Genomic DNA, 24,481 nt, shown 5'->3' with positions numbered 1-24,481 from the left:
TCATTTTGTCTTTTTAGGGCCACACCCATGGCATATGGAGGTTCCCAGGCTAGGGGTCCAATCAGAGCTACAGCTGCCGGCCTACACCACAGCCACAGCAACACCAGATGCAAGCCACCTCTGCGACCTACACCACAGCTCATGGCAATGCCAGATCCTTAACCCAGTGAGCGAGGCCAGGAATTGAACCCGAATCCTCATGGATGCTAGCTGGGCTCACTAACTGCTGAGCCACGATGGGAACTCCCTGATTTCCAGTTGTACTTGTGGGCTGAGGGTGAGGCAGATGAGTTTAAGACATAGGCAGCATGCCTCTTCAATGAAACACTTCCCATTGTGTCTTCAGATTTTTTTTTTTTTTTTTGGTCTTTGTGTCTTTTTAGGGCCACACCCGCGGCATATGGAGGTTCCCAAGCTAGGGGTCTAATTGGAGCTACAGCTGCTGGCCTGTGCCAGAGCCACAGCAACTCCAGATGTGAGCCACCTCTGCGACCTACACCACAGCTCATGGCAACAGTGGATCCTTAACCCGCTGAGCGAGCCCAGGGATCGAACCTGCAACCTCATGATTCCTAGTCGGATTCATTTCTTCTGCGCCATGATGGGAACTCCCATGTCTTCAATTCTAGGTTTAACAGAAACAGTCTGGAAGAACGGAGGAATAGTAGCAGGATTTCAGGGGGCTGGTATGGCAGGTAGGGTGGTTAATACTGCCATCTATCCTCCAAGAATTAAATCTTACAGATATTTAGAAGGGGAATTTTCTTTCTGTTCATTGGGTTATTTCAAAAGCAGAGACTTGAGTTCCTGTTGTGGCGCAGTGGAAACAAATCCAACTAGGAAGCGTGAGGTGGCAGGTTCTATCCCTGGCCTCGCTCGGTGGGTTAAGGATCAGCTGTTGCCATGAGCTGTGGTGTAGGTCGCAGATGTGGCTCATATCCTGCGTGGCTATGGTGTAGGCCGGCCGCTGTAGCTCTGATTTGACCCCTAGCTTGGGAACCTCCATATGCCACAGGTGTGGCCCTAAAAAGCAAAAAAAAAAAAAAAAAAAAAAAAAAGGCAGAGACTTAAGAAATAAAACAGGCAAAAATTAATATAGGAAATTCAGGAACTACTGAAAAGTACAGAATAGAAAAAGAAAAGCCGCCCACAATTGCGGCGCTTGGTGTTACCCCCATGTTAATGGCAACCTAGAAGGAAGTTACTCCTCACGTAGTGACGCAGAGCAGTTAGGATCACGAGGGGCTTAGCAGCTGTCTGCACTGGAGCTCTCCACGTCCCGGTGTTTGTCCTCGGGCTGCAGAGTCGACCCTCTGAGCAGTACTCATGCTGGAGCCTGGGTGGTGCCTTCCAGGGTGAGGCCGTGCCGGGGCTCTGCAGTTGCACATCGTCTGCGAGTGAATTGTGACATAATTAAGCTCTTAATCACAATTATACAAAGGTCATAATGGACTTTTAAAATCTCATGATTTTCTTAAACGTAATTTCCTAATAATGAGGAAAAACATTCTTTTATCACTTTGGAGAAAACTTTGTAGTAAGGGTCACTGAGGTGGGACAGGAACTATTGTAGAAAGTCATCAGTTTTGTTAATTTTCTTAATTTCGAGGTTTAACTCCACTGCCCCATGACCAGAGCGAGAAGTACAGATCTCCAGGAAATTCAGCCCCTGAAGAGAAAGCCATGCCCTTCTTACCATCATATATCTACCAGAATCCAGTGGAAGAAAAGAAGCACCTTTCCACCATTTTATCTGGAGAACAAAACACCTTGTGTAGAGCTAGCCATCAGGATTTTGTTTCAGCTTCCAACAGTGGTGCTTCTCCAGATTTGTTCTGTGAAGCACAGTGTCAAGAAGCAGCCGGGAAGAAGAGTGATTTGGAGGAGGAAAACCGTGACCACCCTGTGGGTGAGTGGCTCATTTGTCTCTTGTGTAGTCAGCTGACAGTGTCACCTGGTCGCTCTGGGACAGGAGAGGTCCTTTCTGCATGTTCTCCGTGTGCCAGGCTTCTTTGGCGAGGTCCTTCTGCTGCTGAGCCCTGAGCCGGTGCTGGACACAGACCCAGACTGAGGGCTTGGGACTTTGAGGGGCAAATTGCACGCTGACGCATGCTGACCTCAAACCTTGCCTGGTGGCAGGGAGTCTTCACAAGGGAGGCGGAGCTGTTTCTCTTTGAGATTGATTTCGGACCTCGGTCCAGTCTCTTGGGATGGGGCATGATGGAAGGTTGTGTGAGAAAAAGAATGTCTGCACAGCTAAGGCTGCGTCACTGCGCTGTGCAGCGGAAAGTGACACGGCGCTGTGAATCAGCCAGGCTCCGAGTAAAATAAGGATAAAAAAAGCAAAGTGTGTGCTGGTGGTGGGGCACGTGATGGACGCTGTGAAATGTGAGCAGAAGGTTGGTGATGGGCGTTATTACTCGTAAACCAACGAAGTCCCCCCAACCCAGATGTTCTTGGCTGTGCCTCTGTGTTCCCAGCACGTGCCCTCCAGACAGCGGGCACTCAGTGTCTGACGGTCTCAACTCATGCAGCTCTGGTGACATTTCTAGGATGTTTTCTTTTTCTTTTTTTTTTTAAAGTCCTGTTTCTTTGCTTACTCCCTGGCCATTTTTTTCCCTCTGCATTTTGTAATCATAGGATATTGTATAATAAATTGTGTTATTTTCCCACTTAGCTTGGAAAATACTTATGGTATGTTCTGAAGTTTAGAAACAAACCACAGTTATTTTTTTTGGCCATGCCTGCGGCATGTGGAAGTTCCCATGCCAGTGGCAGAACCTGCGCATGGCAGCAGCCCCAGCCACACAGTGGCAAACCAGAGACTTAACATGCCGAGCCGCCCATGAAATCATAATTTTAATATCATCATTGTGCTAGTCATCAAAAAATATATTGGTATTTAATGTTCTTTGTGGTAAGACTGAGTTGTTTCTGGTATTTTAAATGTTAAGTTTCATTTTTTTTCTTTGTTCTTCAGCCACATCTGTGGCACATGGCAGTTCCTGGGCCAGGGATTGAATCCGAGGACAATGCCAGACCCTTAACCCACTGTACTGGGCTGGGGATTGACCTGCTGCGCCATAGTGGGAACTCCTAATTTTCAATTTTACTGGTGTTTTATGTGTAAGTTATAGAAAACACAAATGATTTGACACAAGGTATCTATACTTAGAATCCGCACCTTTGTGGATAATGCCTTGTTTTTAATTTACAGTAATTTCTTGGTGTGGAACGGTCAAATGTCTTTTCCTGATTTTTTTAAGCAGTACGCTTCCCTAACCTTTAATTTGGGAAAATTTCCAGCATCCAGAAGAGGCGAAAGACGACTGCGGTGATGACTACTACACCCACCACCCAGAGGCAACAATTGACGTTTTGCTCTATTTACTTTGTATTTCTGTCTATACCTAAATTTATATCTCTGTTTACATCTGTATATGATTTGCTGAGTTACTTCATTGCAAATAATATGCAGACGCATTATTTTATATCATTTCAAAATCAAGTAAAAATTGGTACATTTTGTATATGACCGCAATGCTATTTATTATTGTATGTAGGAATATTAACTGTACAGTTGCATTTAATTAAATTTTTTTTTACAAATGCATTTGGAATTATCCTTATGATCCCCAAAGTGCCTTATTAAAGATTTTTTTTTTTTAAACAGGAGACAATCGGAGTTCCCTTTCGTGGCTCAGTGGTAACAAACCTGACTAGTATCCCTGAAGTTGTGGGTTTGATCCCTGACCTTGCCTAGTGGGTTAAGGATCCAGCATGGCTGTGGCGTAGGCCGGCTGCTGTAGCTCCAGTTCAGCCCCTAGCCTGGGAACTTGCATGTGCCTTGAGTGTGGCCCTAATAAAGCAAATAAATAAATAAAAACAACAAGAACCAATTAACTTTATGTATTATATTCAGTTATAACTCTTTAAGTCTTTTTTTTTTTTTTGGGTCATTTTAGGGCCACATCCTTGGCATATGGAGGTTCCCAGGTTAGGGGTCGAATCAGAGCTGTAGCTGATGGCCTACACCACAGCCATAACAACACCAGATCCAAGCTGCATCCGTGACCTAGCACAGCTCATGGCAACACTGGTTCCTTAACCCACTGAGCGAGGCCAGGGATCAAACCCTCATCCTCATGGATACTAGTCAGATTTGTTTCTTCTGCACCATGACAGGAACGCCAACTTTTTTTTTTTTTTTTTTTGCTTGCACTTGCAACGTGCAGAAGTTCCTGGGCCAGGGGTCAAATCCGAGCCACAGCAGTGACAGTGCCGGATCCTTGTCTGCTAAGCCACCAGGGAACTCTCTTTAGTCTTTTTTAACTTAGAAAAGCCTACGCTTTTCTTCCCCTAATACTAACCTTTTGAAAATTTTGTGTTTTCATTAGGGCTTTGTAGTATTTCTGTATCGTATTAAAGAGGTTCCTCAAGAATTCTAGAAGCTTTGGCGTACCTTTCATTTAACTTTTCTTTTTTAGTTTAGTGACTTGTAAAATCCTTAAGTTTTAATATTTTAATCCGCTCTTTTTGAACTCAGTTGTTCCTAATTTTTGTCCTAGGAGAAGATGTTTTGCCATGTCTGGAGAAAGTGACAGAACAGATTCAGGAAGGGACCAGGAAGAACATAAAAAACGGTGATTCCTCAGAAGTGGTTAATATGGAAGAAAGGTATCATCCATGTTGGAAAGAACTTACTGTCATAGTCATTATTATTGGTGCTTTCTTTGTTTGAGAGATGCATAGTTTTCTTGTTTTTGCGTGAATGTGCTTTTATTTTTATTTATTTATCATTTATTTATTTATCATTATTATTCTTTTTGTCTTTTTAGAGCCGCACCCTCAGCATATGGAGGTTCCCAGGCTAGGGATCTAATTGGATCTATAGCTGCTGGCCTCCGCCAGAGCCACAGGAACGCCAGATCTGAGCTGTATCTGCAACCTACACCACAGGCAGCGCTGGATCCTTACCCCACTGAGTGAGGCCAGGAATCAAACCTGCAACCTCATGATTCCTAGTCGTATTCGTTTCCTCTGTGCCACGATGGGAACTCCTATTATTATTTTTTCAGGGCCGCGCCAGTGGCATATGGAGGTTCCTAGGCTAGGGGTCAAGTTTGGAGCTGTAGCTGCTGGCCTACACCACAGCCACAGCAACCTAGGATATATGAGCCGTGTCTGTGACCTACACCACAACTCACTGCAACACTGGATCCTTAATTCACTGAGGGAGGCCAGGGATCGAACCCGCGTCCTTATGGATGCTAGTCCAGTTTGTTAACCACTGAGCAGTGATGGAACTCCTGAATATGCTTTTAAATATAAGGTTGGAGTTCCCGTCGTGGCGCAGTGGTTAACGAATCCGACGAGGAACCATGAGGTTGTGGGTTCGATCCCTGCCCTTGCTCAGTGGGTTAACGATCCGGCATTGCCGTGAGCTGTGGTGTAGGTCGCAGAAGCGGCTCGGATCCTGCGTTGCTGTGGCTCTGGTGTAGTTGGTTGGTACATCTCCAATTCGACCCCTAGCCTGAGCACCTCCATATTGCCACGAGAGCAGCTCAAGAAAAGGCAAAAAGACCAGAAAAAAAAAAAAAAAACAGTAAGATTGAGGATCCACCCTATTCCATGTTGTCAGCAACAGAAAGAGAAGGTAGAGATCCATCGGGTGAAGAAGCTTTGACACTGTATTGGGAAACTTGAGAAGTGTTTTCACCTAAGGGAAATACCTGGACAAAACTAATCGCTCAAATAGGTAAATCCTATTTTGGAGATGAGTAAAACACATGTATATTGGATTCTCACACAGGGTACTACTTATAAGTAATAATCGAGCAAGTGTGATTACAGAATTTAAAAATTTTATGTCAAAGATAAAATATCAGTAGTGAGGTTGTTTAATATGTTCTTAAATACTTAGATATTTTAATATATGTTATGGAATGGCAAATGACTTTTTTTTTTTGGCTGCATTCTCGACATGCAGACATTCCCGGGCCAGGGATTGAACGCATGCCACTGCAGTGACAATGCTGGATCCTTCATCTGCTGAGCCACACAGGAACTCTGCAAATGACATGACTGTTGCTTTGTTTATATTATTATAAATACCTGAATGAATGGATGTTTAATGAACTGTTTTTGAAATATATTTTAAATTACATAACGAATAGGTTACTTCACAAATTAATCTGAGGTCAGTAGGTGGAAATGATGTACATTTCTGTATTTGGGGAGATGGAGTGGGATTGTAGCTCTTAATAGATTTTCAGAGGGGATGTGTGACTTTGAAAAGGGTCGTTTTTTGGGATGTCTGTGTCAGACGCACTAAGTTAAAGTATATTCACCACATCATGATGTGCAAGTTAAATAACATTATTTTTACGATCAGGCCTATTAAAGCTGCTATTAGAGAAAGGAAACAGACCTTTGAAGACTACTTAGAAGAACAAATTCGTTTGGAAGAACAAGAACGGAAACAAAAACAGCTAAGGGTTAGCATTTCCACTATTTTGATTATATTATCTAAGACTTGAGAGATTTGTTTATAATTTGCTTTAAAAATAACTTTGAGATTACTTGGATATACCAGAGTTAATTCAAATGCTGTTCTTGTATTTCAGGAAGCAGAAGGATCCTTACCAATCAAAGCAAAACCAAAACAGCCATTCTTGAAACGAGGAGAAGGTTTAGCTAGATTTACTAAGGCTAAATCTAAGTTTCTGAAAGGGAGAGAAAGTAAACTAGTGACAACTCAGAGCATTTCAGAGGACCAACCTGTGCTTAAATTAGATAGACAGCAGTTCCAGCGGAAAACTGCTCTTATGAATAAAGAAATGTGTACAGAGAACTGTCTTGTTCAAAAGAACGGTAAAGTGAGAACCAAGAGTGGTTCTGTCACACTCAGTCAGAAGGCAAAAGTGCTTAAGAGTGGCAACAGGAAAAGTCTCTCTCCGTCAGGACTGAAGATGCCAGCGGGGAAGCAATGTGACGGGCAATTTAGAGGCCAGGTCAGTTTAGGAAAAAAGGTGGAGTCTAATAATAAAGACAGTATATCCGAGTGTACACGACCTTGTGACACAGGTTGCAAGATCTGGAGTAAGACAGAAGGTGAGGACAAGCGTCCCCTTTTGACAGGACCGGCCAGCCGTGCGACCTCTCGGAGCCCAGTAAGTGAGACCCCGAAGGAGTCAGAAGCTTCTTTCGACATTTCCCTTCAGAAAAAGTTAGAGAGCTGGGAACGAGAAAAGGAAAAGGAAAATCTGGAGTTAGATGAGTTTTTGTTTCTAGAACAAGCTGCTGAAGAAGTATCCTTTTCTAGCAATTCCTCATTTGTACTGAGGATCCTGGAGAGGGACCAGCAGACACGCCAGGGCCACCGGCTGTGCTCCACGCCCGTCAAAGCTGCGCAGCAAGAGGAGACACCTCCGCTGGCTCCTGTCAGTCACTGTCCCCAGAATGGGGATCCCGACCGTCCCGAGGGTGAGAGGGAGGGTGGCTGTGAGCTGGCGCCCCGGCTGCTCGACTCGGCAGCGGCCCCCGATGGCTCGCGGGGACAGCCCGCCGAAGGCCGCGAGGACGTGCTCCACACGAGCGCTTCCGAAAGTCAGACCAGCAACGACGACGACGACGACGACGACGGCGAAGCCGGTACAAACAGCGATGGTAGCACGGGCTCTGAGGGTCACCTTGATGTCACCGTGAAACCGTCACCGGGGGACCCAGAAAGGGGTTCCTGCAGCCGAGAAGAGGGTCCCCGAGTCTGTGATGGGAGGGGCCCTCTGAGGGTCACCTGCTCGCAGGAGGACGAGCAGGAGAGAGACGTCGGTTTAGATTTGTCCGATGAAGAAGATGGTGGTGACGCGTCTCTCTTCAGAGGCCGCCGGGAAAGTCTCCTTCCTGAAGCCTCAAGAAGATGCTCGTCTAGAAGTGTGAGTAAAATTGACTTTGATGATGAAAGGACTTGGACTGACCTGGACGACAGTTCATCTCAGCACGAAGTTCCCGGGAATGAAGCCGTCGGTGGGACTCCCCGGGCGGCCTCCCCTAAGAAGAGGGAGCCGTGCGCGCTGGACAAGGCCGTGAAGAGGAAGGTGGCGCCGGGCAAGAAGGGGGAAGAGCCGAGCAAGTGCATCGGGGGCGCAAGTCCCCCTCCGACCTCCGAGCTCGTGAGGAAACTCTTCCCTTCCTTGAAACCCAAGTCCCAGTCGGACTCGCGCCCGGGAAAGGAGCCCACGGTAAACACGAGTCAAGACCAACCTCCTGGTAGGTCAGCGCACTCACTGTAAAACATGGAATTTGATGGATTTTAGATGTGAAGTGTTTTAGTAGTACCTAAGACAGGTTGTCAGAATGCTTGTTAAAATCCTAGCCTTTCTAGTTGCTCAGTGGAAATCCAGTAGGTGACGGGCGAAAGTTTGGTTTGTGTCTGAATGATGTAATTAATAGTCACCATTGTAAGAGGTTTTTTTAGCCGTGTCTTGTTCCCAAGGCATTAAAATTAATTTATTAGAAAATGAGGTTACATTTAATTTTTTTTAACTAGGGAATAGCCAATTGATGGTCTGTGTTACCTCAGTGTGTACACTGTTTTTACTTAAAATTTTTTTAACTACCTCATGCGTTAACTGGCTCGACACGACCAAGAAGAAAGAGAGTAAAGTCCAGGTTTCCTTCCCCAGACCTGGGCTCCTGGTCCTCTTTCCCGTTTCAGACGTGCGTTCGGGAAAGGCCCTGTGGACACTGAAGCACGTGCGGGAATGTGTCTGTGGCCTCCTTTCTACATCGGCGAGAACTTACCTTTATACACTGTTCTGCGCTCTGCTGATGATAGACTTTGGAGGTGGTTCTGACATACACACGTGTCTCATTTCATTGATATGATGGACTTTTAAAGCTTACACTGAAAAACACTTTTCCATTAGATCATGTTATGTGATCAACTCTGAATGTCTAGCAAAATCTAGGTGCTTTAAAATATAAATTATAACTTTATTTTAAAAAACACTGATTTTAAAAATAGTAATTTTTGGCAGGAAGTTTTGGAAGCTTAAGAGGTATGGAAGCAAACATGTTTATAACTAAATTATAAACATGAGGTAACTGGTATCATTTTGGGATATTTCTTTCTATTCATTTTTCCTGTACATTTTTAACATGGTAGAGACATATATTATAATTTGGCCCATCCTTTTTGACCAGCTATTTAATGTGCTTTGGCCATATCGTTAAAAATCCTTGTGTGCTGTAAAAATGGCTGCCAAACAAACAACAAAAAAATGGTTGCATAGCATTATTTCAATGCAGCATAATTTTATTTAGTAATTTCGCTAATTAAAACTTTAAGTTAATTTTCGCTGTTAGAAATAACACTACATATTTTTGTGCAACACTATTTATATGATTTTATAACTTCACTCTTGAACTAGATTTTTAGAAGTAGGTCAACACACCTATTTTTAGATAGGTGTATTTTAGCGTTGCTAAACCAGGGTTTTCCAAAAGGGTAGTCGAAGGACGGGAACATTGACTATTCTTTGAAACAGCAAGTTTGATATGGAAAAAGGTCTTATCTTGTATTCCTTTGATTAGTAGGAGGTAAACTTTGATTTTGGTGTTTGATGGGAATACTTGTTCACATGCTTAAGCTATTTATGTATATTGGTTTAAAAATTTATTTGAATGGTTCTTTTTTTTTTTTTGTCTTTTGTCTTTTTAGGGCCACACCAATGGCATATGGAGTTTCCCAGGGTAGGGGTCTAATCGGAGCTGTAGCCGCCGGTCTACACCACAGCCACAGCAGCGCGGGATCCAAGCCACATCTGTGACCTACACCACAGCTCACGGCAATGCTGGATCCTTAACACACTGAGCAAGGCCAGGGATCGAACCTGCGTCCTCATGGGTACTAGTCAGGTTCGTTAACAATCGAGCCATGACGGCAACTCCCTTGAATGGTTCTTTTTATACGTAATGTTAATTTGTCGTCAGACTGATATCTTTTGAGGTAGAATCATTTGATTCTTTCTTAAATTTAGACTCTTCCACCTGGAAGGTTAGGCTGTTACAATTTTTCCTTAGAAGCATTGTTTGCAGTGCGTTTTAATAGTATAGGTGTTTACCGTATTGGCTTTTAGTGTAGCTAGTGTCTCACTGCTGAAAGCTTTTTGTCAGGTTTGCTATTTGTGGCTTATAGGTGACAGTGCTCGATCTCAAGTTTTGAGAGAGAAAGTTATTGAATTGGAAACAGAAATAGAAAAATTTAAAGCTGAGAACTCATCTTTAGCTAAACTTCGCATTGAACGAGAAAGTGCCCTGGAAAAACTCAGGTAAGTTTGCACCTGTAAGTGGGGAAAAATGATCAGTGATTGAATAATATATCTTTAAGACTTTTTTTTTTTTTTTGGCTGTACCTGTGGCATGTGGCAGTTTCTGGGCCATGGATCGAACCCATGATACAGCATTGACAGTGCCAAGCCACCATTAACCCCTAGGCCACCAGGGAACTCCTGAAACATCTTTTTTTTTTAAAATAAATTTTATTGGAGTATAGTTGATTTACAGTGTGGTACTAGGCTCAGGTGTACAGCAAAGTGCGTCAGTTGTACATACACATCTGCGCACACACATATTCTTTTCAGATTCTTCCCCATACCGGCTGCCATAGAGTATTGAACAGGTTTCTCTGTGCTGTACGGTCGATCCTTAACGCTTAACGGTTTTGTGTATGGCATGTATACTAGAAGTCCAGCCTCCCTGTTTATCCCTCCCCCAATGTTTCCCCTTCGGTAACCATAAATACATTTCCAAAATCTTTGAGTCTGGGAGTTCCCACTGTGGCACAGTGGGTTAAGAGTCCGGGTCTCTGTGGAGATAGGGGTTTGATCCCCAGCCTGGCACAGTAGGTTAAAGGATCCAGCGTTGCCACAGGTGTGACATAGGTTGCAGCTGAGGCTCAGATTCAGTCCTTGGCCTTGGGACTTCCATATGCTGCGGATGTGGCCATTAAAAAAAAATCTTTGAGCCTGTTTCTGTTTTGTGAAAAAGCTCTTTTGTGTCAGTTTTTATTAGAGCCCACAAATTAGTGATCACATACAATGCTTGTCTTCTTCCTCTGTCTGACCTACTTCATATGATTAATATGAGTATCATACTAGTCTCTAGGTCCATCCATGTTGCTGCAAATGGCATTACTCTGTTCTTTTTTATGGCCGAGTAATATTCCATTGTATATATATATGTAGCACATCTTCTTTATCCGTTCATCTGTCAGTGGCACTTAGCTTGTTTCCATGTCTTGGCTATTGTAAACAGTGCTGCAGTGAACATTGGGGTGCATGTATCTTTTTGAGTTAGAACTTTCTCTGTGTATATGCTCAGAAGTGGGACTGCTGGATCACGTAGTAGTTCAATACTGAGTTTTTTATGGAACCTCTGTGCTATTCCTCATGGTGGTCGTACCAACTTACATTCCCACCAGCAGTGTAGGAGGGTTCCCTTTTCACCACACCCTCTCCAGCATTTATTTTTTGTAGGCTTGTTGATTTTGGCCATTCTGACTGGTGTGAGGTGATATGTCATTGTAATTTTGATTTGCACGTCTCTAATAATTAGTGATGTTGAACATCTTTTCATGTGTTTTCTGGCCATCTGTTTGGAGAAATGTCTATTTAGATCTTTTGACCATTTTTTAAATTTTGTTTTTGATATGAAGCTGTGTAAGTTCTTTGTATACTTTGGAGATTAATCGCTTGTTGATTGTTTCATTTGCAAAGATTTTTCTCGCATTTTGTGGGTGGTATTTTCTTTTTTTTTTTTTTAATGGTTTCCTTTAGGTCCCACTTGTTTATTTTTGTCTTTATTTTCATTACTGAGGGAGGTGGATCTGAAAAGATATTGCTGTGATTTATGTCAAAGAGCATTCTGCCTCTGTTTTCCTCTAAGAGTTTTATAGCATCTGGCCTTACTTTTAGATCTTTAATCCATTTTGAGTTTATTTTTGTGAATGGTTTTAGAGAATTTTTTTTTTTTCTTTGCCATTTCTAGGGCCGCTCCCTGAGGCTTATGGAGGTTCCTAGGCTAGGGGTTGAATTGGAGCTGTAGCCACTGGCCTACACCACAGCCCCAGCAACGCGGGATCTGAGCCACGTCTGCAACCTACACCACAGCTCACGGCAACGCCGGATCCTTAACCCACTGAGCAAGGCTAGGGATCGAACTCACAACCTCATGGTTCCTAGTCGGATTTGTTAACCACTGAGCTGTGATGGGAACTCCTAGAGAATGTTCTAATTTCATTCTTTTACATGTAGCTATCCAGTTTTCCCAGCACTACTTACTGAAGAAGCTGTCTTCTCTCCATTGTATATTCTTGCCTCCTTTGTTATGAATTAATTGGCCATAGGTGCTTAGGTTTTTTTCTGGGCTTTCTGTCCTCTTCTCCTGATTTATATCTGGTTTTTTGTGCCAGTACCATACTGTTTTGATGACTGTAGCTTTGTAGTACAGTCTGCAGTTGGGGAGCCTGATTTCCCCCAGGTCCGTTTTTCTTTCTCAGGATTTTGCTTTGGCTGTTTGCAGACCTTTTGTATTTCCATACAAATTAAAAAAATTTTTTTTAAATAGTTCTTATATTAATACAGCAATGTAAATGAGAAGGAAGTGAAAGATATACCATATAAGAATTTAATTAAGTAAAATGATGTATTGTGGTCAAAGATAGATTCAAAGGGGAATTCTCTTAGTGGTGAAGTCATGAATTGGAATTTGAGAAGCAGTTTGGCGCTATGAATTCTGGTGCTACCTTCTGGTGCTATTAGTTTCCTAGGGTTACTGTAATAAAATTCACACAAACTGGATGGCTTCAGACAACAGGAATTTATTTTCTCATGTTTCCAGAGTCTGGAAATTTCTCTTCTTTTTTTTTTTTTTTTTGTCTTTTGTTTTTGTTGTTGTTGCTATTTCTTGGGCTGCTCCCGCGGCATATGGAGGTTCCCAGGCTAGGGGTCGAGTCGGAGCTGTAGCCACCGGCCTACGCCAGAGCCACAGCAACGCGGGATCCGAGCCGCGTCTGCAACCTACACCACAGCTCACGGCAACGCCGGATCGTTAACCCACTGAGCAAGGGCAGGGACCGAACCCGCAACCTCATGGTTCCTAGTCGGATTCGTTAACCACTGCGCCACGACGGGAACTCCTGGAAATTTATTTTCTCATGTTTCCAGAGCCATACTTTCTCTCTTATCATCTCTTGGTTCTGGCGATCCTTGGCTTGCAGCTGGACATTTGGGTTGTTGCTACCTTTCAGTTATTGTGAATAATGCTACTGTTAACATTGACATACAGATCTGTTCAATATCTGCTTTTAATTCTTTGGGTGTTTGCCCAGGGATAGAATTGCTGGGTCGTAGAGTCATTCTCTACTTAATTCTTTGAGGAACCACGCTAATGTTTTTTCACATTATTTCTTGCTATTTGATTTGAATGTGTTGAGCCAACTTTACATCCGAGGGATGAACCCCACTTGGTCAAGGTATTTGATGCTCTTAATATGCTATTGAATTTGGTTTGCTAGCGTTTTGTTTTTGTTTTGTTTTTTTTTAAATAAGGATTTATTCCCATAAAAATTCTTCTGGGACATTCGTCTGTAGTTTTCTTATGTCTTTGTCTGCCTTTGGTATTAGAGGCCTCACAAAGTGAGTCTGGGAATAGTTTGAGAAGGGTTGGTTTTAATTCTTGAGTATTTGGTGGAATACCTGTGAAGCCATCTCTACTGGGCTTTCTTTTTTTTGAAGGTTTTGATTACCGATTCAGTCTCCTTGTGTGTTATTGGTTGGGTCAGGCGTTCTCTTTCTTCTAGATGCCGTTTTGGCAGGTTGTATATTTCTAAGAACTTAGCCATTTCTTCTAGGTTACCCAGTGTTTTGGAGTATAATTATTTCTATGCAGTCCTTTTTATTTCTGAGGCATCTGTTGTAATGCCTTGTCTTTTATTTATGATTTTACTTATTTAAGTCTTGATCTCTTTTTTTCTTTGTCTAGCTAAGGGTTTTTCATTTTTTTCTCTCTTGAGACTCTTATAATGTGTATAATGGTTGGTTTGACAATGCCCCACCAATTCCATAAGCTTTCTTCACTCCTTTACATTTTTTTCCTTTTTTTTCCCTTGACTGGGTAACATCAGATGGCCAGTCTTCACAGTCACTGATTCTTTCCTCTACTTGAGTCTGCTGTTGAAGCTCTCTATTGCATTTATCACTTCATTCCTGGTGTTCTTCAGCTCCAGAATTTCTCTTTGTTTTTTTTTTTAATATCCGAATTCTCATGTTTAATTATTACAATGCCCATGAGTTTACCAAAAGGAAACTGGTCACAGAAATGTGCCACTGGACAGTTGTTACCACCAAAGAATTTCATTATCCTGTAAAATTTTATCTCTGTATATACTTTCATGTTTACCAAATGATATATTAGTGGTCATTAACTTGAACTAAAGAAACTTAGGGATTAGTATTCCCAAATTCTACTTCCGAGCTAACTACTGATTTCAGATGTAACTCTGGATAAGGGCAAGGAAAAAATTGAATTTGTATTTCTAGTTAGTTACACATCATACTGACCAAGTCAACGCAGTATAAAAGGAAGGCCGGTCACCATCTAATGAGCAAAACGAGATTTTAGAAACAGTGTCTACACTAGATAAGCAACAAGGATATATTGTACAGAGGAGGGAACTGTAGCCAACATCTTGGAATGACTTATAGTGGAGCATAATCGCAAAGATAGAGAATCACTATGCTGTACAGCCAAAGCCAGCACGACGTTGCAAAGCAGCTGTGCTTCGACGAAAAAAATATTCAATCAACTTTCTTTTTTTTTCTCAGGGCCCCACGTGAGGCACATGGAAGTTCCCAGAGTAGGGTTCGAATCAGAGCTGCAGCTGCCTGCCTACACCACAGCCACAGCCACGCGGGCTCTGAGCCCCGTCTGCGACCTGCGCTGAAGATCACAGCAACGCCAGATCTCCAACCCACTGAGTGAGGCCAGGGATTTCACTTGCGTCCTTGTGGATCCTAGCCAGGTTTGTTGCTACTGAGCCATGATGGGAGCTCCTCAGTAAACATTTTTATTTTTTATTTTGCTTTATTTAGGCCTGCACCCGCAGCATATGCAGGTTCCCAGGCTAGGGGTCCAGTCGGAGCTATAGCTGCCGGTGTATGAATAAACATTTTTAAAAATGAAAAAATAGTTGCTAAATTTCTCATGAACATGATTTTATAGTCACACCAAGGGGTGCACTTAACACTGAGGTAATGGATGACATTTAAAAAAACTTTTTTTCTCATTTATTTTTATTGAAGTATAGTTGACTTTTATTTGGTTGGTTTTTTTCTTCTTCCGGCCACACCTGCGGCATATGGAACTTCCCAGGGCAGGGGTTGGATAAGAGATGCAGCTGCAGCAATGCCGCAGCTGTGGCAACACCAGATCTGAGCTGGATCTGTGACCTACATACACTGCAGTTTGCGGCAACATTGGGTTTTTTGGTTCTCATTCAATAATTTTCTATTTCTCTGTTGAACTTCTTGTTTTGTTTTCTGTATTGTCTCCCTGCTTTCATTGAGTTGTTACCTGTGTTCCCTTGGAGCTTGCTGAACTTCCTGAAATTCTTTGCTGGGTAATTTGTAGATCTCCGTTTCTTTGGGATTAGTTATTGGAGCTTTATTAGTTTCTGTAAGTGGCATCACACTTGCCTGAATATTCATGATCTGTATAGGCTTGTGTTGATGTCTTTGCATTTGAAAGAAGGAACACCTGTTCTTGTCTTTACAGACTGTTTTTGGGAGATAAAGATCTTTTTCTGCTGGGTCCCTGGACTGCTGGGTCTGCTTCCAGGGTCCCAGTGGAGTCGGGTTGTAGCTGGATCCACAGCCGGGTCCACAGTTCATAGGCCTGTTACCATGGTTGCAGCTGTGCTTCCTACTGGATCCCCAGTAGGACATACTGCTTCTTGGACCACAGTTGAGCAGGGCTGGAGCTAGGCCATGGGGCTGCTTCCTGCCCCACTGGCGAGTCTATAGACAGCAGGTGTGTTTCCAGGGCTAAGGCCGGGTGTGGCTCCTGCCCAGTTCCTGAGCATCCTCCTGCTGGGTCCCTGGGCTGGCAGGACTGTCGCTGGGCCCAAGTAGAGCAGAGCTGGAGCTGGGTCCCAGGCTGGTTCGGGATCTGTCGTTGGGACTGAGGTCTGTGGGTCTGTTAGAGGGGTGTGGATGGACATGGCTGCTCCTGGGTCCTTTGACCTCAGCCTGCGGTCAGGACTGCGTTTGGTAAGCCTGCCTGGGTGGCGAGGCCTGCCCTCTCACAGTGGCGATTCTTGACCTTGGCCTTCACTGGGGGTTTTTAGTTCCCCGCCTGGGCCCTGGAGCTCCCACAAAGGCACTTTTGTCTGTGGATGGCTGTCAGATTGCTGTCTGTGTGGGAGGGTGTGAGCCAGGGACCCCAGGGACCTCGTGTTCCACAGTCTTGTTGATGTCACGCTGCCCGTGCTCTCAACACAACATTCAGAGTGGACCTGGCTTATGACAGGTCCTATGACCAGCCTTCCGAGCTAAATACCTCCGTCTTCACGGCGCTTTCTTCCTTCCTTCCTCCCTCCCTTCCATCCTTCCTTCCTCCCTTCCTCTTTTTCTGTACTCTCTCTTGCTTACTCGGTTTTGGCCACATTGGCTTCTTGGCTGTTCTTTGACCACATCAGGCATATTCCTGCCTCAGGGCTTCTGCCTGTGGGTTCCATCGGCCTGAACTGTTTTGCTCAGGCATCTGCATGGATCTTCTCTCTTCTTTTTTCTTTTTTGCTTTTTAGGGCTGCATCTGCAGCATGTGGAGGTTCCCAGGCTAGGGGTCGAATTGGAGCTACAGCTGCCGGCCTACGCCACAGCCACAGCCACAGCCACAGCAATGCCAGATCTGAGGCAGGTCTGCGACCTACACCACAGCTCACGGTAACACCAGATCTTTAACCCACCGAGCAAGGCTAGGGGTGGAACCTGCAACCTCATGGTTCCTAGTCGGATTCGTTTCCGCTGCGCCACGGTGGGAACTCCCTGCATGGCTGTTCTCTCACTTTCCTCACGTTTGTACTCTGGGTACTTCCTTAGCTGGACGGCCCCACCCATAATTTCAGCCTCCCAACCTGCACATTGCCTAACCACGTTCTTTGCTTTACTCTTCTCCGTAACATTTGCCGTGTTCCCTGTATTTGCTTGTTTGTCTTGTTCATTGTCATGTCACTCCCGTTAGAATGGAAGAAGCTTTAGGGGTGAGGATGTTTGTTTTTTCTGGCTGTGGTTTCTCCAGTGCCTGGTGCACTGCTTGATTCATGGTAGGTCCTCCGTGGGTGCTGAGTGCTTGCTGGGGAGTCTGCTGAGCCGGCTGGTTGTCCCTGCGGCACCTGGATTGATGGTGGAATCACCAAAACCAGCAGTCCTCAATTCCAGGCGTCACGTATAGGTTACGCTATTGAGACGGTCTCCTCAGATGGTAACACGGTTTGGTCATTTTAGGAAAGAAATCGCTGACTTTGAACAACAGAAAGCAAAAGAATTGGCTCGAATAGAGGAGTTGAAAAAGGAGGAAATGAGGAAGTTACAAAAGGAACGCAAAGTTTTTGAGAAGTATTCTACAGTTGCAAGAACTTTTCCGGATAAAAAGGAACGTGAAGAGATACAAGTATGTCTGTTCTTCTTTAATTATACTCGCTTAAGTGTGTAAAGATGACAGTCTTGTAAGAATCTTAGAATTATTTGATGTATCAAAGAGAAATTGGGCTTCAGTTTATTAATCATCCATTGACTCAGCAAATAATCTGAGATGTTAGAACATCTTTTGTAGTCTGACTTTTTTTTTTGTATTTTTAGGGCTGCACCTGTGGCATACGGACGTTCCCAGGCTAGGGATTGAGTCGGAGCTACAGCTGCTGGCCTACACCACAGCCACATCAACACCAGATCTGAGCCGTGCCTGTGGCCTACACTGCAGCTCACAGTAGTGCCAGATCCTTAAGCCACTGAGGAAGGCCAGGGATTGAACATGCGTCCTCAGTGGATACCAGTGGGGTTTGTTACCGCTGAGCCACAACGGAAACTCCTTTTTACATCTTAAATAAAGAGCAGCCTTCTCCTTACTTTACCATAGAAAAGAATTGCACTGGAGTTCCCGTTTTGGCTCAGCCGTAACGAAACTGACTAGTTTCCGTGAGGATGCAGGTTTAATCCCTGGTCTTGCTCAGTGGGTTAGGGATCCAGCACTCCTGTGAGCTGTGGTGTAGGTCACAGACAGGGCTCAGATCTGGCATGGCGTAGGCTGTGGCTGTGGCGTCGGCTGGTAGCTGCAGTTCCGATGGGACCCCCAGCCTTGGAACTTCCATATGCTGCAGGTGCGGCCCTAAAAAGCAAAAAAAGGAACAGTTGCACATATGGATGTGCCATGATTTACTTAACCAAGCATCTGTGCTCTTTGCATTTGTGAGAAGCGCGGTGTCAGTAACCCTGTGCACACACCACTTCTCACGGTGGTTCTTCTACCTGGTCAGCAGCCCTGGCTGCTGAGCACCTTCTGTGCAGCAGGCATGTACTGGGAATGGAGTAGTGAAGAGAAGGAATTCACTTGCCTGGATGTAGCGTCACACTCAGGCATAGCTGTAGGATCAAGTCCTGCAAGTGAAATTTCTAGGTTAAAAGGTGTGGACACTCGTAGACATTGCCAGAATCTCATGCCAGTCTGCAGTCCACTAGCAGCTATGAGTGTTGTTTGCTGCTTGTCTGAAAGGTAAACGATTAAAATTCATGTTAAATTCAATTAAAATTCTTTTAAAAGGCCTCTAATACAGATTAGTATTGTCGTCTCTAATAATTAAAATTCGAGGAATTCCCTGGTGGCTCATCAGGTTAAGAATCTGGTATTGTCACTGCTGTCACTTGGGTTCACTCCCTGGCTGGGGGACTTCCTCATGCTGTGTGTATGGCTAAAAAACAAAAAAAGAAGACAAATTTGGCATGGTGTGTGTGTGTGTGTGTGTGTGTGTGTGTGTGTGAATACTTCAAATATTTTATTAGTCAAAACCAAATATAGCTGTCAGAAAACTTCACTGAGTTTACACACATGGCCTATTCTAAAATATCTGCACAATGGGCTTGTCATTTCATTTTTCTTGGTTCTGAATCTTTAGGAGTCAAGCAGTGCTTAACTTGACAGGTGGTTATGAAAATCTTAGGACAGTGAAAACAGGAAACCTAATGAGAATGATTCTTCACACCCTTTCATAGCTCTCGGGGCCTGGTTTTCTTCCACTGTGTTTCAAACCAGCGCACAGGCTTTTTTTTGGTAGCTCGACTTTACTATATGTGAACAACATGTAAATTGTACATTCTTGTAACCTGGTGCCTGTCTCTCAGGTCCTGTGTTCCTGAGAAAAAAAAAAAATTTTTTTAAAAAAATTTTTAGGGCCGCACCTGTGGCATACGGAGTTTCCAAGGCTAGGAATTAAATCGGAGCTGCAGCTGCTGGCCTGTATCACAGCCACAGCAATGCTGGATCCAAGTCATGTCTTCAACCTACACCACAGCTCATTGCAACGCCAGATCCTTAACCCACTGAGTGGGGCCAGGGATCGACCCCACATCCTCGTGGATACTAGTCGGGTTTGTTTCTGCTGTGCCACTACGGGAATGCCCGTGGCTACTTAAATTTAAGTTAGTTGAAATTAAATAGAACTAAAAATTGAGTTTCTCAGTTCCGTGAGTCATGGTAGCTGTGCCCTTGGACAGGTAGGCCCAGGACACACCCGCCCCTGCAGAAAGCTCTGGACCCTGTCGGACGAGAGGCCTCACCTGGAGATGAGGGATTGTCGAGGAGTAAGACGTTTCTCTCCTCCTGGGATTTCCATTCGTCGCCTTTAACAGCCTCGCGTTGCTCTCGTTAATTATCGCATTTCCTGGCCGATGAGAGGTGGTCCCACCTTGACCAGTGAGAGCCCTTTTCAAGTGCGTCCACTCCTCGTCCTTCGGCATTTAGCCCTGCCATTGCCTTGGAATTTTCAGAGGTGTTGCTGCTTTGTACCAGCGGATGCCTTCACAGACTACCTGGCGGTCGGCTTCTCTCCTCAAAGCCACCCCCGATCCCAGAGCAGCCGCCCCGGGCCCCTGCCTTCCTCTTGCGTTGGCCTCCGCCTGAGGCCTGGCCAGGCTGGCGGCCCTGCCCCGCCCTTGGCGCTGGTGGCGGCGGTGGCAGGGCGGGGAAGGTCCGTGCCTGTGTCTGAGGTCGTGCTCATGTTGACCTGTGTCCTCCTCGTGTCACTTTAGTCCAGTTTTCACACGACGAGGCTTCTTGTCCTCTTACCCACGCGTGTTGGGCCAGATCTCTGCTGGGCTGCAGGTGCCTGCGAGGCTCTGCGGGCGTCTCGGGCGTCACTGTCCTGTCCCTGGATTCGGCCTTCCCTCGCGACGCTGCCCCTTCCCTCAGGCCAGCAATCTGGCCATCAGACGGTGGGCCGGCGCTGAGCCTCTCGTCCTGGCCCTTCTCTCCCCGCAGCTCTTCCTGTCCGACCTGGCCGTTCATCCCGGTCTCTGAGCTTGCGCTCCGTTCCGCCTCCCCGGCCCTCCCGGCCCCTGCTGCTTTCCCGTGCGTGCGCCCCCACCCGCATTTGTGTATTTTCTCTGACAGCAGCCTTTCTTTTGCTGCTTATCGGTCACAGTGAAAACCTGCTAATTAATGAGCTTATTTTGACGATGTTTCCCGCAGCTTTATGAGCGGACAGCCTCCCCCCGCCCCCAGTCCCTGCAGACTCTGGCGGTTTTGGGAAACCCCGGTTCCGAGCCCTCTGTGACCAGCCACACTCCCATGGTCGCTCCGTCCCTCCGACCCCAGTCACCTGCGCTCCCGTGAGGATGTTCTGGTCGCCCTCTTAGGCCTTAAACCCCGGAGTCAGTCCCTGTACGCCCCTGCTTTGAAGGTATTCTCCGCGCCCTTTTCTCAAGCCATCATCGTACTTTGTTTGGCAAGGCTGCCACCCTGACGATGCCCGCCAACCTCGCGTCTGTGTCCCTGCCCGTGATCCTGCTGAGGGCGAAGTGGCGCAGGGCGCAGGCTCGTTGGACAGGGAGCTCGGAGCCCAAGCGGGCCTGGGGCGCTTCCGCCCCGAGCCTCACTCCCCGCATGGCTGAGAAGGGCGCCCCCCGGGGCCGCCCGCCGCCCGGGCTCTGCCCAGCTCGGGTCCTCTCTGGGAAGCCTGCCCTCGTGTCCACGCTGCTGCTGCTTCCAGTCCCTCTCGGCTCCGCCAGCCAGCTGCTCTTCGTTTCTTTGTTCGTTGGCAGCAGACGCCTCGGGAGTGTTGAGCTCCTGTCCGCCGGCGCCCTGAAGCGCTGCTGCTGAGCTCCGCTGCCCACGCCTGGGGTCCCCCCCCCCCTTCTCCCTGTCGTGCTTTTCCTGCAGGGAGGCGGGTCCGTCCGGCCTCGAGCTCCTCTGGCTTCGTGGCTCAGGTGAGGCTCCAGGTGCCGAAGGCTCCCGGCCGAGAGCCTGTGTGCCCGGCACCTCCCGACGCCGTCTGCTGACTCCCCGCCCCTGTCCCCAGGCCGGAAACCCCGAGTCCTCTGTTGCCTCTGTCCTGCTGCCTGGCTGCCCACACTCGAGTTTCCACGCCCGAGGCGACGGGCCGCCGGGTTCTCCCTCCTCCCCACGGCTTTGATCCACACATCGGCCGCGGAGCCTTCCCGAAGGAGGTCGCGTCTGTCCTCAGCTAACAGCCCTCCTGCGACTCCGTCTTTTTCTTGCAGTGAGAGCCCCGTCCCCTCGGCGGCCTCGTCCTGTGTCCTTTGGCCCTTATCTGTTGTCGCCGGCCCTCCCTGGCCTGCTGGCCTCTTGCTCCCATGTGGCTGGGCCGGGCACCTTCCTTCCCGGTGCGTTTGCTGCTGCTCCTGGCAGAGCTCTGTCTCCGGACAGCCGCATGGCGTGTCCCCCGCCTGGTCAGGCCTGCATGCGGGGGACCACAGCAGCCTCTGCCCACGCCCTCTGCCCCTGCTCTGCTTCTCTTCCTCGGCCCGTCACCTCCTCACAGAATCCCGTTGTCATCTGTGTTTTGTCGTCTGTGTTCCAGGACCTTAGCAGTACATGACAGATAGCAGATACTTTGTTTTTTATTCTTTGTCTCCTTTGGCTGCACCTGCAGCACGTAGAGGTTCCCGAGCTGTACCTGTCACCTGCGCCATGATGCTGTACCCTTAGCCCACTGTGCCCCAGCGGGAACTCCTGTACTCCGCGGCTTTATGAGTCAGAGGTGGAGGTTCAGGGAGGTAACGGCCTTGTTTCAAGTGCTTTCACGGCACAGAAGTAGGATCCGAGCTTTGACCTCCCCCAGCTCCAGAGTCTGTCGGGGACGGTACGACTCCAGGAAGGGTCCTGTGAGCACCGCTTCTCCCTCTGTGGCTTGCGCGACGACTTTGTTGGCTGTGCCGAGGCCTCCCCGCTGCCTTTAGGCTCGGGTCCGAGTGGTTTCTTGGTGGCACAGAAGGCCCGCTCTGTGTGTCCTTTGCTCAGCTCTCAGTCACCCCATCTCTGGACCCAGGTGGGGGCCGGTGATTCTGTTTGTACAGTTGCACATAGCTTCCAGATGTTTCCAGGAGCATCTTCACGTCCATCATTCAGTCCGTCTGAAACAACTGTTCCTGGACCCGGTTCTCCTCCGGGATTCCAGATGGACCCTGTCGCAGGGGCTGGTTCTCACTTGAGTCTTGAATTCCTGTCCCCTCTGCTCTTCCTTGGAGTAGGCGTGGATTCCTCTTAGTGTTTTTTTCACCAGGTAACTCCATTTATCTCCTTCTCTTTCAAATAATACCTCACGGCAGTGTCACTGCTCCAACCCCAGGCAGTGTCTGCCCCTCTCCTGCTGCTCGAGTTAACGTCGTTGACCTGTGAGGTGAGCCACGAGCCTGGGCCCCACTCCTTTTCCTGAGAAGCCCCGGGTTCCTGGGGTGTGACTGGCTCAGCCTTCCCTGCCTTGCCGTCTGTGCTGGGCTAATGACTCTGTTTCATTGATGTGTCCTGCCTCTTCTGTTGCTTTCTTTTAATTGTAGTAATGCCTTTTTTTTTTTTTTTTTTGAGAGGCTTTGAAGCAGCAGATAGCAGATTTACAGGAAGATTTGAAAAGAAAGGAAGCAAAATGGTGCCAAACACAAGGCCGCCTCCGAAGCCAGATAGAAATGCTGGTCAGAGAGAACACAGACCTCCGGGAGGAGGTGAAAGTGATGGAGAGATTCCGCCTGGATGCCTGGAAGAGGGCCGAAGCCGCTGAGAGCAGCACCAGGCTGGGTCACTCCGTGAGCGCCCCGAAAAAGGATGAGTCCATGGTAGGTTTGGTCACGCTGGGAGACGCCAGCTACTCGGGGGGTCGGGTTTACAGAGACAGAAGGGAAGGGTGGCCTTCAGCTGGGGGCGCGAGGAGAAGGGGGAGTTACTGCTCGGAGAGGAGGGCTTCCGTCTGCAGGATGGAAAGTTCTGGAGGTGGGTGGTGCTGGGGCCCTGGCGGTGTCCTTCCAGCAGGGAACCGTAGCTGTTAAAGTGGCTCCAGTGGTAATTTCATGTTGGGTCTCTCTCATCACAGTTAAACTCTTTCTCCATGTTGCTGGGCAGGTGGTTTTCGAATTCGTTTTTATGCTTCTTACAAGGAATTAGAGCACAACAGGCAGATACTCTCAGTTAAAAGAGGGCAAGTTTAGGCAGAGCTTTTGTTTGTTTGTTTTGCGTATGATCCTTTTCAGTCAAGCATTTGTTTTTTCACTCATCTACATGCCCTCCTGTGAGGCCCTGGGAGCCTCACTCCAGGGGTGGGAGAAGGACCAGCGAGGCCGCGAGTGGTGCCTGCCTGGTGATGGGGGGGGGGGGGGGCGGGGGGCACGGAAGCGGGGCCCCGTTGGGGCGGGAGTGCTGCCGCTTTGTGCAGGATGGCAGGCCAGGCGCTGCTGAGAAAGGGGCCCCCGAGTGACGGCTGGAGAGGGCGCGGTGGGCCAGCGTGAGGTGGGGACGAGCAGCCGGGCCAGGGACCCCCGAAGCCTCAGGCGGAGTCGAGGGGAGCGGAGCTGGGCGGGATCGGAGGTGGGGTGGGGGGCGCAGCTTGCGGCTGCCGTAGTCAGGTCTCTGCCCCGAGGAGCCTCTCGCGGAGCGTGGCTCACACCGCAGGAACCCTGGCAGCGGGAGGGGACGCACGGTCCTCAGAGCCGCGGGAGAGCGAGGTTTGCTCAGCCCCGGGGCGGGCTCAGCGGCGTCCCCTGCGGAGGCTGAGCACCGGGGCCCTGGTCTCGGCCACTGCTGCGCCGGGCAGGGGCTGGTGTTTCCCGCGAAGCAGCCGGGCCGCGCCCTCGGGAGCCGGCAGTGTTGGTGCCGGCGCGCCCGCGGGGACAGGGGCACGGGGACAGGGGCACGGAGTCGCCAC

General features: G+C 47.4%; 1 protein-coding gene across 2 annotated transcripts in view; it reads left to right on the top strand.

Annotated features, from left to right (window-relative positions):
* CENPJ (centromere protein J) overlaps positions 1 to 24,481 on the top strand; it is a 54,603-nt gene that overhangs the window by 19,734 nt on the left and 10,388 nt on the right. For both annotated transcript variants that reach the window (XM_047756048.1, XM_047756047.1), the window contains exons 4-10: positions 1,610 to 1,909; positions 4,569 to 4,677; positions 6,395 to 6,497; positions 6,627 to 8,268; positions 10,199 to 10,331; positions 17,565 to 17,730; positions 23,157 to 23,399. In XM_047756048.1, the coding sequence (XP_047612004.1) occupies positions 1,610 to 1,909; positions 4,569 to 4,677; positions 6,395 to 6,497; positions 6,627 to 8,268; positions 10,199 to 10,331; positions 17,565 to 17,730; positions 23,157 to 23,399 (2,696 nt within the window). The remainder of the gene's footprint in view (positions 1 to 1,609; positions 1,910 to 4,568; positions 4,678 to 6,394; positions 6,498 to 6,626; positions 8,269 to 10,198; positions 10,332 to 17,564; positions 17,731 to 23,156; positions 23,400 to 24,481) is intronic.

This window comes from Phacochoerus africanus, chromosome 13 (assembly GCF_016906955.1).
Source record: "Phacochoerus africanus isolate WHEZ1 chromosome 13, ROS_Pafr_v1, whole genome shotgun sequence".
In the NCBI taxonomy this organism is placed as follows: Eukaryota; Metazoa; Chordata; class Mammalia; order Artiodactyla; family Suidae; genus Phacochoerus; species Phacochoerus africanus.
This window is presented reverse-complemented; position numbering and strand designations above follow the sequence as displayed.